At 35.0% G+C, this 15,961-nt stretch overlaps 2 protein-coding genes across 3 annotated transcripts; one reads left to right on the forward strand and one right to left on the reverse strand.

The window, feature by feature from the left end:
- On the forward strand, positions 580 to 7,616 carry LOC109326152. Its single transcript, XM_019558829.1, has 8 exons — positions 580 to 946; positions 1,293 to 1,433; positions 2,214 to 2,441; positions 3,470 to 3,677; positions 4,402 to 4,538; positions 5,912 to 5,992; positions 6,464 to 6,530; positions 6,689 to 7,616. The coding sequence occupies exons 1-8, from the start codon at positions 660 to 662 to the stop codon at positions 6,986 to 6,988; spliced, it is 1,449 nt and encodes a 482-aa protein (XP_019414374.1). The 5' UTR covers positions 580 to 659; the 3' UTR covers positions 6,989 to 7,616.
- Positions 8,064 to 15,585, reverse strand: LOC109327008 (dnaJ protein ERDJ2A-like). Of its 2 annotated transcripts, none has more exons than XM_019559974.1 (11): positions 15,496 to 15,585; positions 14,577 to 14,788; positions 13,658 to 13,753; positions 13,381 to 13,501; positions 13,154 to 13,260; positions 12,851 to 13,068; positions 11,945 to 12,122; positions 11,734 to 11,853; positions 11,164 to 11,250; positions 10,016 to 10,126; positions 8,064 to 9,047 (listed from the first exon to the last, which is right to left on the reverse strand). In XM_019559974.1, the coding sequence occupies exons 2-11, from the start codon at positions 14,760 to 14,762 to the stop codon at positions 8,217 to 8,219; spliced, it is 2,055 nt and encodes a 684-aa protein (XP_019415519.1). In that variant the 5' UTR covers positions 14,763 to 14,788; positions 15,496 to 15,585; the 3' UTR covers positions 8,064 to 8,216. The 2 variants fall into 2 exon arrangements, with proteins under 2 accessions (XP_019415519.1, XP_019415520.1); XM_019559975.1 differs by having other exon boundaries at positions 14,577 to 14,793; positions 15,501 to 15,549.

Consider the following 15,961-nt stretch of genomic DNA (forward strand, 5'->3'; position numbering starts at 1 on the left):
AGATTACACACAAATGTTAGGAACCAAAATGTGTAATTTAAGTATTTCTTGGAAGCATGTGCCTTGAAGTGTTGAAGAATAATTGGAAAGATGAGGCACATTGTAATGAGTTTTTAAGTTTTTTTTCAAAAAAGAAATATGTGTATAAACCGGTTGGTTCACCAATTTTGACCGATTTTGATATTTGGCCGGTTCAACATCTGTACCGTACCGGATAGGGGTCCGGTTCATTAGTTTTCCGGTTGAACTGACCAACACGGTACGGTTTATTAATCATTGAATGTATCTATATGATAAATTTATGAATATAGTTGAAATTTATTATGAAATAATAATAAAATATGTAATATTAAAATAATAATAAAAAACAATAATATAAATAAAAATTCAATTAAAAATAAAATTTTAAATATGTGGATATCAGTATAGCGAGTATCATAAAGCTCATTATCACCTATAAATTATTACTGCAGGTGTTTTCACGGATACCTACATGTTAGTTATAATACATATAAACATAACATATTTTGCTATAAAAAACTCAATTATATTCATAGTTTACACACGTGTCACAATCATCATTTTCGCTCCTCTCTTTGAATTCCTTCCCACCAACCAATCTCTCCTCCTTCAACCTTTTCCCCCTTCCCGCCGCCGCAATGTCGCCGTCCTCCGCCGTAACCGGCAACGGTTTTCACATTGACGACGACGGAAAATCAAACGATTGCAAAGACTCTAATGGATGCATATGCGTTTCTTCTTCGACGTCGTTGAGCCTTCGTTCCTTTTGCAGCAGAATCATCGAATTGATTCCACCGAAGGATTACAATAAGCTTTGGAGAATCATCACCGCTTCGGTGAAAGGTTTCACCGTCGGTTTTGGCCTTAAAGGAGGTCTTGGTTTTTTCGCGATCTTAGCTCGATTGACACGAAAAAAGCCTCAACGGTAAGAATAACAAACTAAACATACGAATTCCGTTCATGAGAATAATTGCGTTCTTAATTTTAGTATTTAGATATATGAAATTACGATATGCATGTGAGATTCTTAAGGACTAAGTTTATATAAAGGTTTTAAATAGTGGTTTGGAATACTCGAAATTCGAAAACCTTGATGTTTCAGACTATTGTGACTGATTTAGTCACATTGCGGTTTTGGTAATTCCTATAACTGTAAATGTTGCAGACTCATATTTAAAACCTGTGTTGAGATTTGAAATAAATTGGAGGAGGAAATTTGCCATAATGAAGTGAATTCTTCATTTATTGATAGTTTAACAATTTTTTTGTAGGAAGGAGATTGTGGTGACGAACGGTGAAGTGATTGTTACGGCTCTGAAGGAGACACTAAGATACGGTTTGTTTCTTGGAACCTTTGCTGGAACGTTTGTGTCCGTGGATGAGCTTATAGGTGCTATTGGAGGTCACCGTAGGCATGTTCTCTTTTTTTCTCTTACTCTTTTATCATCGTTTTCTTTTTGAATTCAAACTTTTCCGAAATTAAACTCACCTTCTTGAATTTTAGCTTAGAATTTTTGTTATTACTATGTTATCATTATTAATTAGCAACCCCCATAAGGTTTTTATTATCACTATTGTTGTACACTTATACTAATACCTTTTACAACATAAAGTTTAAGGAAGGTGTATTTACAACAAGCGGATATTGGATTTAATTTAAATAAGTGAAATATCATGAAAGGTTCGGTGTAACTTCCCAATTATTTTTCAATCGCAACTTAGTTATTAAATTTAGTTATGAACATGAGTTAGTTTTATTTAAATTTACAAAACTCTGGCTTCTCTTAGAACAAAAGTGAAAGTGTGAGACATATAAAGGAATGAGGGATACTAGTTTTAAGAATATGGTACCCACATGAATAATTCAGAGATTAAAATGCAGCAATTTTGTTCATAGTACTGTCTGAATGCAGTGGTACACAGTTACTTCTTGCTATATGATTATAAGACTTCATTATTTACAAATGTACTATCAACAGTTTGCAGGGTTCTTGAGAGAATATGGTAGCTACGGTTACAGTGTGATTGAATAGTAATATAAGGACTAAATTGCTGGGTTTGGGGACTAATGTACGGAGAATTTTTTTAAGTTGCATATATGCTTTTATTTTATTTTTTATTTTTGGTTTTTGGATCATGATGGGAGTGGTTCTGATTGGTTTTATGTTGTGCTACCATGATTTGTAGTTCAGGACAGCGAAGTGGAGGGCTCTGTTGGCAGGGGCGCTTGCCGGGCCATCAATGCTTCTGACTGGGTTAGAGACGCAACACACTAGCTTGGCCCTTTACATTCTCATGCACGCTTCTGTGTTGGCATCTCGTTGTGGGATTAAGAGCAAAAGGTTTGGGACAATTTGTAAGCCTCTCACATGGAAGCATGGTGACATATTCCTGATGTGTCTGTCCTCTTCTCAGATATTGTATGTAATCTTATGTACCCTTGTTTAATTATTCTCAACTGAGGAAAATGTTGTTACTTCATTAAAATTGATGACCATGCTTCTTTATACCTCAGTTTGTGTTGTAAATGGCAATGCTTTGTGATTTCTATAAGGGTCTATTTGCTAGTTGGAGTTTGGAGAGGAAGGAAGGGAAAGAGAAGGCTTGAGAGCCATGAAATACACTTATCATATAACTCTTAAGTCTTCCCTTTCCATCCCTTCTAAATTCCAACTCAGAAACGGACCCTAAGTGGTGTATGTTTTTCACTTGATGGCTTTGTAGCCTGCGGGTGATGCATATATGTATCCAGGTGTATGTTCAATTTGCTGATAAAGCATACCTCTACATATAGGTAGCTATTAAGCATGTTGTGTTCTTTATTATGAGAATGCTAATGTGTACTATCCAGCAAATAGATCCTGCCTGCTTAAATACTTCATATCATGGCAAGTAGCTGGGCTAATTTACTTAGTGGGGCCTTTAATTAGACTTTGATTTCATCACTCATCAACTTGTGGCTAGGTGTTCACCGTTTACTAGTTTTGTCCATGATAAGGCTGACTAAATCTGTAGGACTTTGCCTTGTTTAGTTGTATTACAATTTGAATGTATATATGTGCTCAATGCTTGTTAAAGACAACACAATATGTTGGTGTAAGCAGTATCGGAAGTAAAATCTACTTGGCAAGTAAGGAGTTAATAGAGAAAAGTAAAGAAATTATGCTGATAATGTTCATCCCATGACAAATATTGCATGAGTATGTTAAGGTAAGAAAGCTTAGGAAACGACTTACATTCATGTAAATGAATATATATGTCTCTCCTTTTTTGTCATGATTGTGTTCGCATGGGTGCACCCTTGATATTTTCTTTCTAGAGCTATGTTTCTGAGAGACACACTTTATGATCTTCTCCTTATCCCCTTCCTTTTCCCTTTTTGTAATTATAAAAGGAATTTTTTCTGTTCAATGAAAGATTAACAGTAATGGAAATTATTTTCTTTCAGGTCTGCTTATATTTTAAAGCAAGAGAGTTTGCCACCTTCATATAAATCCTTTCTCAATAAACATGGTGGAAAGGACATGGCTATTTTACAAGGTATAAAAGATATAGCGAATGGCAAGCCTTTTAGTAATTTGGAAGCAGTAGAGAAATACTACAAGACCATGGGTGTTGATATGAAACTAGATCCAAATATGAAAGTCCCATGCTCGGTACGATAATAAAGATTGTGTTTTTTGTCCTTTTCTTCCAATCTCACTAAGTGTAAATGTGTAATTACTAACTACCATAGAAAATAAAGTAAAACATAGTTCTTTTACATTGTGTTCAATATTTTAAAAGCTGGGTTTGATTGCATTTGTGACATATCAGTAGCATCAATTTCTTCATTATGATTGAACTTGAGAAATGTGACTCATGGGAAATGCTAAATCATACTCCTTCGTTCCTTTTTTAAGTCAGTTTTTCATAAAAGTTATGTTCCTATTTATCTGTCATTGTCAAAGTTCAAAGCAACCTTAATTATTTTATTAATTATAGCCTTACCCTCATTAGTGTAAAATAACCTTAAACCACACTTAAAAAGGAGTGGAGTGAGCATTAATTTGATTTGATAGTACATGTAAACTGCATCTGATAAACACCTGGACTTTGGTGGAAACATATAAGACTTTTATCTTCCTTTTCTGTTCTATGCCTCAAGTCCCTAACAAAGTTCCCAGTTCAAGTTTAATCATATTAATTGTATTGAATTTCTCTTCATACTTTTTCTCTTTTGGGTCTTGTTCAGTTCGACTTTGTCATTCTGGTCTGATTCTTTTTCTTGAAGTGTGTGCTCTATAATTTTTGTCTGAAACATTTTATCTAAACCTGTTCAATACATAATATATATTTGTGTTGCTTTCTTTCGGTGTTTAAAATCACCTTATTTTGCAGATTGTGCATGGAAATCAGTCATGTACTGAACACATCTTTTCTTTTCTCCTTCAAGCCTATAGAAGAGCATTACCTGTATATCTTCCAGTTTATCTTATCCCTGCACTAATAGTTCACAGACAAGGGCTTTCAAAAAGGTGATCTAAATGGACTGTAGCAAATTAATCAATATAGTATTCACCAGATCTTTTTGTGAAATATGTGTTCTATTACGTTTTTTATTTCTTTAGAAATTTTTTATGGAAGTATTACTGTTAGTGGTGGTTTTTCAAAGTGTGTACTTTTAGTGTTCTTGTGTTATGAGACAAAGAGAAAACAGAGAGAAAGCGGAGAGAAAATATAGATGTGAAATGAGAAACTGAACTGACTAACTGTCATATAGATTAGTTTGAGCATTTATAATAATCAGTATCCAGAACATTCCAACTAAACTAACTTAGAAACTCTAACTGAAACTGGAATGTTCTGCTTTATGAATTGCTTGCATGATTTGCACTCAGTGTACTGATATTTATATGAAGAATTAAATACAATTTGAATTTACTAGAGGCATCGAACTATTTCCAAAGACCCTGTTATTCCCAATGCTACATAATTAGCATGATACATTTTCCAACAAGAATGAATAGCTTGACCATTACCAACTCAAATCTGGCCAGGTCTTGACAAATCCTTCTTATGCAGCAAATCAGCAGAATCAGCTGTGACATAATACATAGCTCCTGAGTCAGGATACCAGGACTGATAAGGAGGCTGCCCAGATGAAGCTATCATAGCTAATGAAATTGAGGACTGCCCAGGATAGGCAAAGGTATAAAATCCCGGATCCGGGGTTGCCACCGTAGCCATTGGTTTGGACCTGAGTTCAATATTGTTAAGAAAGCTGATGTTGCTGCAAAATAGGCCTCCACTGAAATCTGGACCAGAACCCAGGTTCACTGGGAAATGGTGGATGATATAATGGGTTTAAGGGTACTGATATGATGTGGTTGAAAGCTAAGAATCATCCTCACTTTCTGAATTAGAATTCAGTTTGAAAGCTGAATGAGTCAAATCAGCAGCAAAGTCTCTTTATTACCATTTTAGTGCTTTTGTGATCTGAGAACCTGTGAGGAACTAAGAAACTGATAGAAAGAGAAAATTGAGAGTGAGAGGAGTGAGAAAATAGATCTTAAACGAGGAACTGAATTAACTCAGTAACTGTTAGAATGTTTAGTATTCACAATAATACTCACTATCCATAACATTCCTACTAACTAGGTTAGAACATTCTAACTAGAACTGAATTCTGTTGGGAGCTGTATTTAACTTAACATAGCATACATCGTCAGCTTTTCAGACTGATTTTGTCATGAAAAAGGCTTTGCTACAATAAACTATTCTGTCTATTATTTATCCAAGCACTCTCAAATTAAGTACAATATGAAAATCCTGATTTATGTTGTTATGACATTCAATGAGATTATATTGTTTTACTCTTATAGTCCATTATCAAGATGTTTATATGCAGGCCTTTTTCAATATTGGCAAAGGGTCTTGTTGGCACTGGAAGATCAAGCTTGTTCCTGTCGGTGTATTGCACATCTGCCTGGTATTTACTATCTACAAACTTATTTTGTGCACTATTACTTTGTTACTCATGGGGTTAGCTGCATACATCGAAGAATACCATAATACTCTATCTATCATAAATCACAAACAATTTCTGTTGCCGGAACTTGAACCTGGGTCTTTTGGGTGAGAGCCGAATATCCTAACCAATTACACTACAACGGAATGCTCACACAAAATTCAGTTGTGTAAACTCACATTAAATGCAACAATAGCTATTCATTTTATGTTGGATACTTTGTATAGCTGTATAATAATAGAAGTTCGAATTTCTAACACTTGCTTCTACTTGGCACTTCTTCTGTTTGATTATTTTTGTCTATCCATTTACTAGACTTTTCTTTTTCTTTTTGTTCTTCTCTGCTTTCGCGTGGTTGTTGCTTGAATCACAAATTTCGTTGAAAAAAATTCAAACTGACATGTATATACGAATGTTTCTGTTCTTCATAAGGATGTGGACATGCTTCGTGTTCAGGCTCTTCAAAGGATGTAACATTCCATTGGTGGCCATGGGAACGGTATGTCGCTAGCCGTCTACATTATTTTTTATTGGCGCTATTCCAACTTCTATTATTTGACAGAAAAGCGTCACTGGAATTGCATTCAAGAAAAGAATATATTATTTCAATTGTGTTAACATTTTTGTTATAAAGTTGAGCTATGCATTCTCTTGCAGTTCCCAACTGGCCTTGCATTGGCTATTGAGAAGAAAAGCAGGCGAATGGAGATATCGTTATACTGCTTAGCTCGGGCTATTGAGAGTTTCTTCACATGCTTGGCGGATGAAGGATACCTGCCGCAATCAAGAAAGATCAAGAGAGCTGATGTGGTGGTTTTCAGCTTGTCAACAGCCATCATAATGCACTGCTATGCAGAGGAGAGAGAGGTGTTTAGATTCAAATATTTGAATGTTCTTGATTGGGTGTTTGGTGTACCTCCTCCTCCATGTGAATCCCCGCGATGCAAAGATACATAGGCTCGAGTGCTAGCAATAGTAGCAAGCATCTTTTAGCTAGAAAACTTGATCTTGACTCGGGGAGATGCAAGCAACACACTCTTTTCAACACATTCTTCAGCACTCGCATTTTTGTTAGATAGAATTCGCGGAGACCCAATTAACCACATTGGTCCACCCTCTCTTAAGTGGGTTTTACGCGAACTCCACCAGTAAGAGTGTTTGAGTGTGTTGAAAATAGTGTATATTACTAGCATGTCACGGAGAAGGTACATTGATAATGTTGTTTGCCTAGTCAAAGTGGTTGATGAGAACCTGAATCGGGCTTGACGCCAGGGGAGTAGAATGATTCCTTTAACGAATCATAATCGCCCTGTAATCATATTCAGGGAAGATTGAAGGTGTTTTCAGCTGATTATTGTTGCATGATATTTTTCAAGTGATTATCATAGCAACTAATGAATCAGTGTTCACCAGCCGCATATGGATGATCCTTAACATATACTTCCTTTAGCAACTTCAAGATCATTGAAAAATAGGCTTTTTGACTCTTTCTTTTAGTTTAAATGATGGAGAACTAATAAAGGGCACTAGGCTTTTTATTTATTGTTAGAACTTGGAATAAAATGTTCATCCTTGTTAAGTAAAAGTGTAAAACCTCCTTAAAGAAAAATGAGAACTTTTTATTTTTGTTTATTTCAAGCAGATATATTTTTTAACTTTGCATCATACTCTAAACATAACATGGAATATTCTAGCCTTGGCTGTGTGTTCTTGGTCAACATACTCATTGGTCAACATGGAATATTTTACCCTAAAAGTGCATGACAAATAAACTCTTGATTTAAAGTCATTATGACTTTAATTGGTGTTTTTCTTATCCTTAGAATGTCCTTTTTAACCTGTGGGGAAGTTCAAAAAGGTGGAAGATACTCTTGGTGAGGATAAAAAATAAAAATAAAAATATAAAGAATTCGTTATGTAACCTATTGAACCATCAACAGTTGGATTCTTAATTTTGATTTAAATCCTTCAACTTATCTTCATAATTTTAATTTATCAGATAAATGTGATTTAATCATGATATCACCTGAACTAGGATAAGAAAAAAGTCTAAGTATCAACGCTATCCAACTGTTATAAACTAAAATGGACAATGTCAATAACTGTTAAAATTGATTTTTCTTCTAACAACCCACGAGGAACAAAAACGAAGATTATGGTTTCATCAACTTCTCAAAAACAAGACTTACTCTTCATCTGAGCTTGAATTCTCAGCTTGACCATGTTTATTGGCAGTTCCATTGGCAGCTTGATGCTTATTTTTCGAGTTTTGATCATGCTCTTCATCTTCACTGTACTCACTCTCATAGTCTTCATCGTACTCTTCATCCACGTTGTCCTCATCTTCCTCAATACCGTCCTCCGCGATAGGTCCTTCATCGGTCAAAGCCGCACCCCTGGTGCCAGCCCGAGTCCGTTTCAAAATTTTGAGCTTTAGATTTGTCTTCCTGTCACAGCCCAACCAAGAGTCGCACAAAATATAGCATGTCAAATTGTAGCTACCCTCGGATGGGGCCTGGAATTTTCCCAATACCAATCTGGAACCGCCCTTTACCTTCTCGACTGCTTCTGCAACTGCCCTACTGGTCTCCTTCATGTTTGCTCCTGAACCCTCCATGGATTCCTCAATTGCCTTAGATGCGGCAGTTAAAGCCGCAGCTTCATCCATGAAACTAACCTTCTGAAAAAACCAGACATTATTTGAAACAGAGTCTGCCAGCAAAAACCAGAAACTTTCTTCCTTGTGAAATGGGTAGTATGGGGCATGAGGAAGGGCACCAATAAGGCCATTACCCCGTTTAACGTTTACCCACGCGTGGAGAGTGACAATGTCACCCTCTTGCATACCCTCTTCGCCTTCAGTCTCACAAGTAACATCGAGTGTCAAGGAAGGCATCATATCCAGTACCACCTCAATGTCTTGTACTTCAGCGGAAGACAACCCGGCTGTTTGGATAAGCAGGTCAGCTCGCTCCTGCGAGTCCATTTCAAGAAGTTCTTGAAATGTTCTCACCTTCTGCATATCAAGAAGGAAAAAAACTTAATGGGCATGGGATGAAATTCAAAACTCAATATAGGAATGAACATGAATCTCTCAGCTCGATTCGACTTGAGAACTGCTTCTACATAATGACTTCAGACTAGATAGTTCTTCTCGGTGACCTTAACGGTGGAAGCGAAAGAGTTAGAAGTGGAGGAGATGATCGAAGAGGAACAGAAGAAGTGGTGAACGGATGAGGAGTGGCAGTGCCATGGGAACCAGGATCATTGGCGCTAGCCATAGAGGACATGATACCATGTAAATGTAATTGCTTCCAGAGAGAGAGAAAATAGAAAATAGAAAACTGATCTTTTCTATTTATCGAAAAGTTACAGATACAACGATAGGAAGCTCTATTCATAGAGCTAACTAACACAGTTGGCTTAGTAACAAACTAGTAACTTAGCCAATCTAACACATTTGGCTTACAGCTAACTAATCACTTAATATTATTCCCTAATAAATATGACAAGGAGGAACAAAGGAAACCCAAATTTAGATTTTCTAAAAGCCAACCCAACAGCAGTTACTACACAAAAATATGGCCTAATTGTGCAAAACAAAGATAGTTTGCACTTTCTTAAATAGAATAAGATGGCAAAGTAAATATCAAGAACAAAGGGCGGTCTAGTGCATGAGGCTTCCCCCGCCTAGTGGGATTTGGGAATGGTAGATGTATGCAGCCTTACCCTCATGTCGAGGTTCACCTCTAGTAAATAACAAGAACACTCTGCAGAAATCAAATTTCAATTGTATTGAATCCAAATAGTAGCTACAGTTAGATCCCCTGGAAAATTGTACAAACTATGTTAACTCTATGGTCAAAGGCTCAATGCTCAAGATCTCGGCGGTTATAACTACAGGTAACAGCACAGATAAGAACATCTGGGCTATGGAAATTTAAGCATTTACATTTCGATGGAATGCATAATGTTTTGGCTTACCTTGCGGACTACCTTCTTAATGACAGTCTCATTAATATGTGGCAGCTGCAGAAATGGTGCAATGCCATCTGGTGATCCACTAGTACTCTTTCTAGAGCTGAGAGGAACAGCCTGCATAGGTCATAAATAAAGAAAACAACTTCATATAAAAATGGGTTTATAAAAAGAGCAAGTGAAGAATTAATAATTGGCGATATATTTCGATTAAAATGATTTGCTAAACAAGACCAAAGAAAAATAACCAAAATAAAAATGCAAATAGCACGATTTTATTCTGAATGTGAAAAGGTTGTGAAGCATAAACTAGTTGCCTTGTTCTTTAATAGATGACATTAAACTAATAGGAAAACTATAAGAGCCAAAGGATGCAAGAGGAAAAAACCAAAAAACTTTAGGTTCTCATTTTACATGTAGGATCTATGGTGTCAACTGTCACAACTCACAAGCACATACTAAATATGTTTATAAATATTTTGAAAAACATACATAATTAAGTGAAATAGCCCCCACCTGCATCCTATGACTTAAAGTTCTCCCATATTAGTGGACTGTAAAGGAAAGGAAAGTTTTGAATGAATATTGACCACCTTTCGTTAAACGGTCAAACGTCCTGGCCTAAGGTACCCGCATTTCCATTTCTATTTTATATTATCTTCTTACCAGAGAAAAAGGGAAATATTGTAGAAGTGAATGTTACATATAGATTGCACATTACATACAGTAGCAATCATTTTTTTTTTTGTTGCTTTAATTATCGTCATCTAAATGTAATTTTTCCATTGGTAAAATAATAGGGGTTGCAGATGTTGCCCCATTCCTATGTCACGGCATTTTCCACGAGCCTCATCAAAAGCTTATAATAGTGAATACAGATGAATTACCAATTAAATGTTATTCTTTCGCTGGCATGCATAGCTTATGCGTTGATGCTAGTACTTTGTTTAGGAGAAGCATGCAAATAAGTAACAATATGGAATAATGGAATAAAACAAAAACAATTCCACAGAATTTCGTATAGTGAGACTAGCCTGTAACAAAAACATAGCCAGAAGAGGAGTTGCTTAAAATTAAACATATGAAAGGTGCAATTGAGAAATAAAAAAGACTACATAGAAAATTGAACATAGGATAAAACTTAGATTCATTACCTGGATGATACTTTGAGAAAGCTCAACAATACCAATTGCAGGCCTCAGCCACCCGTGCCCCTGAGCATTGCGTGGTATAACTGCCATCTTTTAGAGAAAACAGATGATTAAAGATTGTACTGAAATTATCAGATGTGTGACTATAAATCAAAAAAAGAATTACATATCCATCATATAAGAGAATGATGACAAGCAGAAGTTGCAGAACCAATGATCAAAATGTGAAACAGGTGTTTACGATACGCATGCTTCAAATTTCATTGTAGGTGTGGTCTTAGTTTTGTTAATGTAAATCTCAGAGTTTGCATTATGTTACAGGTTACTCTATCTTGGTATTTGCATAACTGAAAACTCCATCATCAACAGAGACAACACATCTCATCAAATTAATTATCACCATCATTCAGTTCCACATGAATTTTATCTATTTTTAAAGTGGATACGCCCTTGTACGAATGCACTCGAGGGGGATAATCTGAAAGGATGGTGCAGATTTATAGCAAACAGCATGATTACAAAAACGTGAGACATTAGTCTTACAGAGATACACAAGATTGAATAGTATGTCACCTTCATTAATTCTTCAAGAAGGCGAGGTGCAGTTTCTAAAATTCGACTGAAATCACTTTGTAAAGATGGAGGCAAAGCTGCAAATTCACGGGTCAACTGAGCTTGAACTAATAGCTCCGTCTACAAAAAAAATCATATATGTGAACACATAAAGGGCTATGAGAAATCAGAACAGAACACTTTAGTTGGATTAGTCGCACAAGAAATGTACCTTAACCAGTGCAGGATGCTGCTTCCAAAACTTAGCCTGCTCCTGCTTAATGTTCTTGAGATCGAGATTCAACTCACTCCTTACTAACATAAAAAGCTTCTGAAGAGGTTCATCATCAGTCCTACGAACTGGAATTTCCATATATTCGGCAGCCTTTGTGAAGACATCCATGACTTTGCTGTACAACACAGTAACCACGAGTATTTAAAAACAAAATCACAAGTCTCAAATATACAAGACAACTGATATCAATGAGGAGAAAAAACTAATCTTCAATCTATTATAATGACATTTCCAAATACCACTATCCCTGCCCGAAGTATAACAAAATGAGGTAAATAAAATAACCCGTTACTTTACCTTTTACTCTTCTATCTCTGACAAGTAATTATTTAAAGTTTTTTTTTTAATGTCTGTGTCCAAGGCCACATTTTAACTTGCCCAAAAAGGAGAAGTTTGTATTAGAAATTGGTGAGCACAAAGTTATTGATACACATGAATTTTATGAATGCACTAATTACCAATGTAAACTTACCACATCAAGGTAAGTTAAAAGTGCCGCGGGGAACACGTTAGAAAACCCTTATTTAAATTCCAATATTTCATAAACACTGTAGTCTGTACTTCATTCTTGTGTAGGTTCAGAATTGAAAGGATTTAAAGATCTTTTTTTTTTAACGACCATCCATTCTGCTAACTAACACACACTCGCATGGTTATATTTCTTGTTCAACTTCAAGCTAATTCAAAAAAATAATAAGCATGCACCAATAACAAAATATAACTAATGGAAATATCCAATTGCTGACTGTATAAGATGTGGTTATCTATATAACCAAAGAGAATTATAATGACATTAAAAGATAGAGAGAGTACAAGTAGAACAAAGATAAACTGTGAATATACCTGGGGGCCAAAGAGGGCTTCATGAGGTAATAATAAGTGGAAAGAGTTTGATGCATCACATAATTGCCACTATACTTCGATGATCTGGAGAGATAAACAACAGCAACAACCAATGGCAAGAGAATACACACACCGACAATCCAAATCAGAAGTATTCCACCAGATGCCCCATCGATATTTAGCAGAAATTGAGGAAGAGCTATACCCATTTGAAATCCCTGAAACAGAAAATCGTACTTATTACCGCATCGTGAAAACGACAACAATCCACTGAGCACTTCGCCGAACATTGAGTTTTTTTACCTGCCTACCATCAGGATGGCCATATTTTTCATAATTTTCACGAGCTATTGGATCCGTCAGAGCTTGATAAGCCTTGGCAATGTACTCGACGAAATATTTATGAGCCTCTAAAGTAAAAGGAATAAAAAAACTATCAGTCACATGAGAAATCGCAGAAAGCCTACAATCTGGCAAACAAGAAGTTTGGAACAATAAATCATATATTGAACAATGGAAACACCGTCAACCTGGATCTGGATTTTTATCTGGATGGTATTGAATAGAAAGTCTCCTATATTTTTTCTTTATTTCGGACTCCAGTGCTCCAGGTTCTAATTCAAGAATACTAAATGGATCAAATACTTGAATCTGCATGAAATTTAGAACTGAAATTTCAGAATGTGCACCATTTGAACTCTAAGCCAATAAGCAAAATGTTGTACATCAAATACAACATCCCTTAAAACTAAATCCATATCTTGTGTAGTGGAATGACTGAATTCATTTTAACTTTTGCTTGTTTACCTCACTACTCATAGTCCTTATGTAATAAACCAAAATGACCATGACCACCCAAAACAGTAACAATGTGAAGTTACTACATGTTGAGACATTCGAAATCTGCACAGAACACGAAGAAAAGAAAAATCATAAGGAGAAATGGAAGGAGGTAGCATAATTAGATTGAATATCACAAGTCAAAATAAATAATCATGCAATCATTAAAGTGTAGCTCCATTAGTTGTACAACTACATTTAATAACTCTTCACATATGCATACAGACACCGTATGTCTATATGAGATACCTTGATACCACTAACAATGGCATTAAAGTGTCCAACTCAGTTGTACAAAAAACATATTCCTTAAACTCTATTATTTGTACAATGGCATTTGACACCATAGCTAACAACTTTCTTTCATATGCATACAGTAGTCTACACTCCCAGGAAGCAGGGATCCAGACACGGCACGAGATACAAATGTGAGACAACATGGACACGGAAATTATTTCAAATTACACATTACAAAATATAAAATTAATTTAAAGTTAACATAAAAGTATGAGTGTTACTTAAAAGCTAGCATAAGTCAATATTCATACTAATGCTAATATTTATCTAATTATTGTAACATTTCCATCTACAGTAGTATAAAATTCAAAAAGTAAATGTGAAGTTTTAAAATAAAACTAGGGGTGTCCAAAAGTGTTGAATGGTATGTGTCCAACTCTCTTTAAGTCTACTCTATCTCAGAATATGTGATACAATGATACCCAACTACACCATGTACATGTCTATACTATGTAGGGAGGGTAGACATAAGCAGCTTTATACAATTATACCAGCAAGCAGAAGGACTATTTTCGATCTGTGTCAAACTCAATTGTACACAAACCATATCCTTTAAAAGAAATATCAGTGCCGAGCAAAATGAACTCACCCTCTTAAATATCGATTTGTGGTATTTTCCTGATTGTGTACATTCAGAGCAGTGACAATGGATGCTCTTTGATTTTTTAGTGGCAACACGGCATAACTTTGTGACTGTATATGGCACAATAGGGATGGCCATTATTGTCAATACGAAAATTGGGAACAATGCACTATTCTCATCTGAAGCAGCCATTGTTACCTTCTGTATTCAGCGACCTCCTACAAAGGCAAGACTTTGTTAGTTGTTACATATCATAACTCAACCTTATAACATAAAACTTTGGTCACAAAATCAACAATTATGAAACAATGTATATGGGTTGTCTTAAATTCAAATGAAATAAAATATCAATTTGGTCCCGATATTAACATTATCAGTCGATTTGAGTTCCCGAGATTACAAAAATGTCAATGTGGTCTGCGAATTATAGTTTATTGATCGACAATGTACAGTTGACATAATTGTAATTTCGGGACCAAATTGACTTATGATGTTAATCTTATGGACTAAGTTGATGTTTAACTCCAATTGAATTGTATCTTTCATTGAATCTTCAATTTGTGTTTTACTTATAAAAAAACTAACTTTCTATTTTAAGCTTCTGAAAGTATGAATTTTGATATGAGGGCAAAACACAATTCACCAAAAAAATTAGAAAAAAAAAATCAAATATGTAAAAAGCAGTAATCAGTTACAGTTAAAGACAAAAAAAATTGAGACAGTAAAACATTGAATTTCATAGGATTTAACAGTAACAGAAAACGCATAGATTCAGAATCACAAAAAAAAAAGAGAAATTGGTAAATCATGAACACAAATTCAGCAGAATATAGAAGAGATGTAATTAAAATGGATGGAATTGAAATGAAGGAGATATAGAAAGGAGGGTAAAATCGGAAAATCAGAAATGAAAGAGTAGAGAGACCTGTGTCTGGGTATGGAAGATGAACGAGAATCGAGAATTGAGAATTGAGATTGCACAAAAATTAATAAGTAAGATATTACTAAATGTTTAATAATATTTTGCATTATTTATTATTCAGGTTTAATTATTAATGTTTCTAAAAAAAATAATATAAATAAATTATTTAATAATGTGTATAAATTTTTATAGTGATAATTCGTAAATTCACTTTCTTTTTATTTCTCCTGGAAATGATAGATTGGACTCACTATTCCCTTTTACTTTTTTTGGAAAACCATAGATAGAAGGCAATATTTTCATTATGGTTACTAGATTGCGACACATAGTATTTGTCAGTCACGTTCTTAGTTCACAGTAATTAATTTTTATGTATTTCACTTTGTTAAATTAAAATGTTTTTTTGTATTGTATTTACTTTATATTATACTAGCGTGTTGACATGCACTGTCGTGTCTGTCAACCCGCT

Source organism: Lupinus angustifolius, chromosome LG14 (genome assembly GCF_001865875.1).
Source record: "Lupinus angustifolius cultivar Tanjil chromosome LG14, LupAngTanjil_v1.0, whole genome shotgun sequence".
In the NCBI taxonomy this organism is placed as follows: Eukaryota; Viridiplantae; Streptophyta; class Magnoliopsida; order Fabales; family Fabaceae; genus Lupinus; species Lupinus angustifolius.

What these genes read in the sequence shown, in the direction of transcription:
- LOC109326152 (XM_019558829.1), top strand. Translation starts at nt 660, where the DNA reads ATGTCGCCGTCCTCCGCCGTAACCGGCAACGGTTTTCACATTGACGAC. An exon ending in GCTATTGGAGGTCACCGTAG is followed by an intron (nt 1,434 to 2,213) that starts GCATGTTCTCTT and finishes TTTGTAGTTCAG; the next exon opens with GACAGCGAAGTGGAGGGCTC. An exon ending in CTGTCCTCTTCTCAGATATT is followed by an intron (nt 2,442 to 3,469) that starts GTATGTAATCTT and finishes ATTTTCTTTCAG; the next exon opens with GTCTGCTTATATTTTAAAGC.
- LOC109327008 (XM_019559974.1), bottom strand. Translation starts at nt 14,762, where the DNA reads ATGGCTGCTTCAGATGAGAATAGTGCATTGTTCCCAATTTTCGTATTG. An exon ending in GCCATCCTGATGGTAGGCAG is followed by an intron (nt 13,069 to 13,153) that starts GTAAAAAAACTC and finishes TTTCTGTTTCAG; the next exon opens with GGATTTCAAATGGGTATAGC. An exon ending in TTCTTGAAGAATTAATGAAG is followed by an intron (nt 11,251 to 11,733) that starts GTGACATACTAT and finishes TTTCTCTAAAAG; the next exon opens with ATGGCAGTTATACCACGCAA.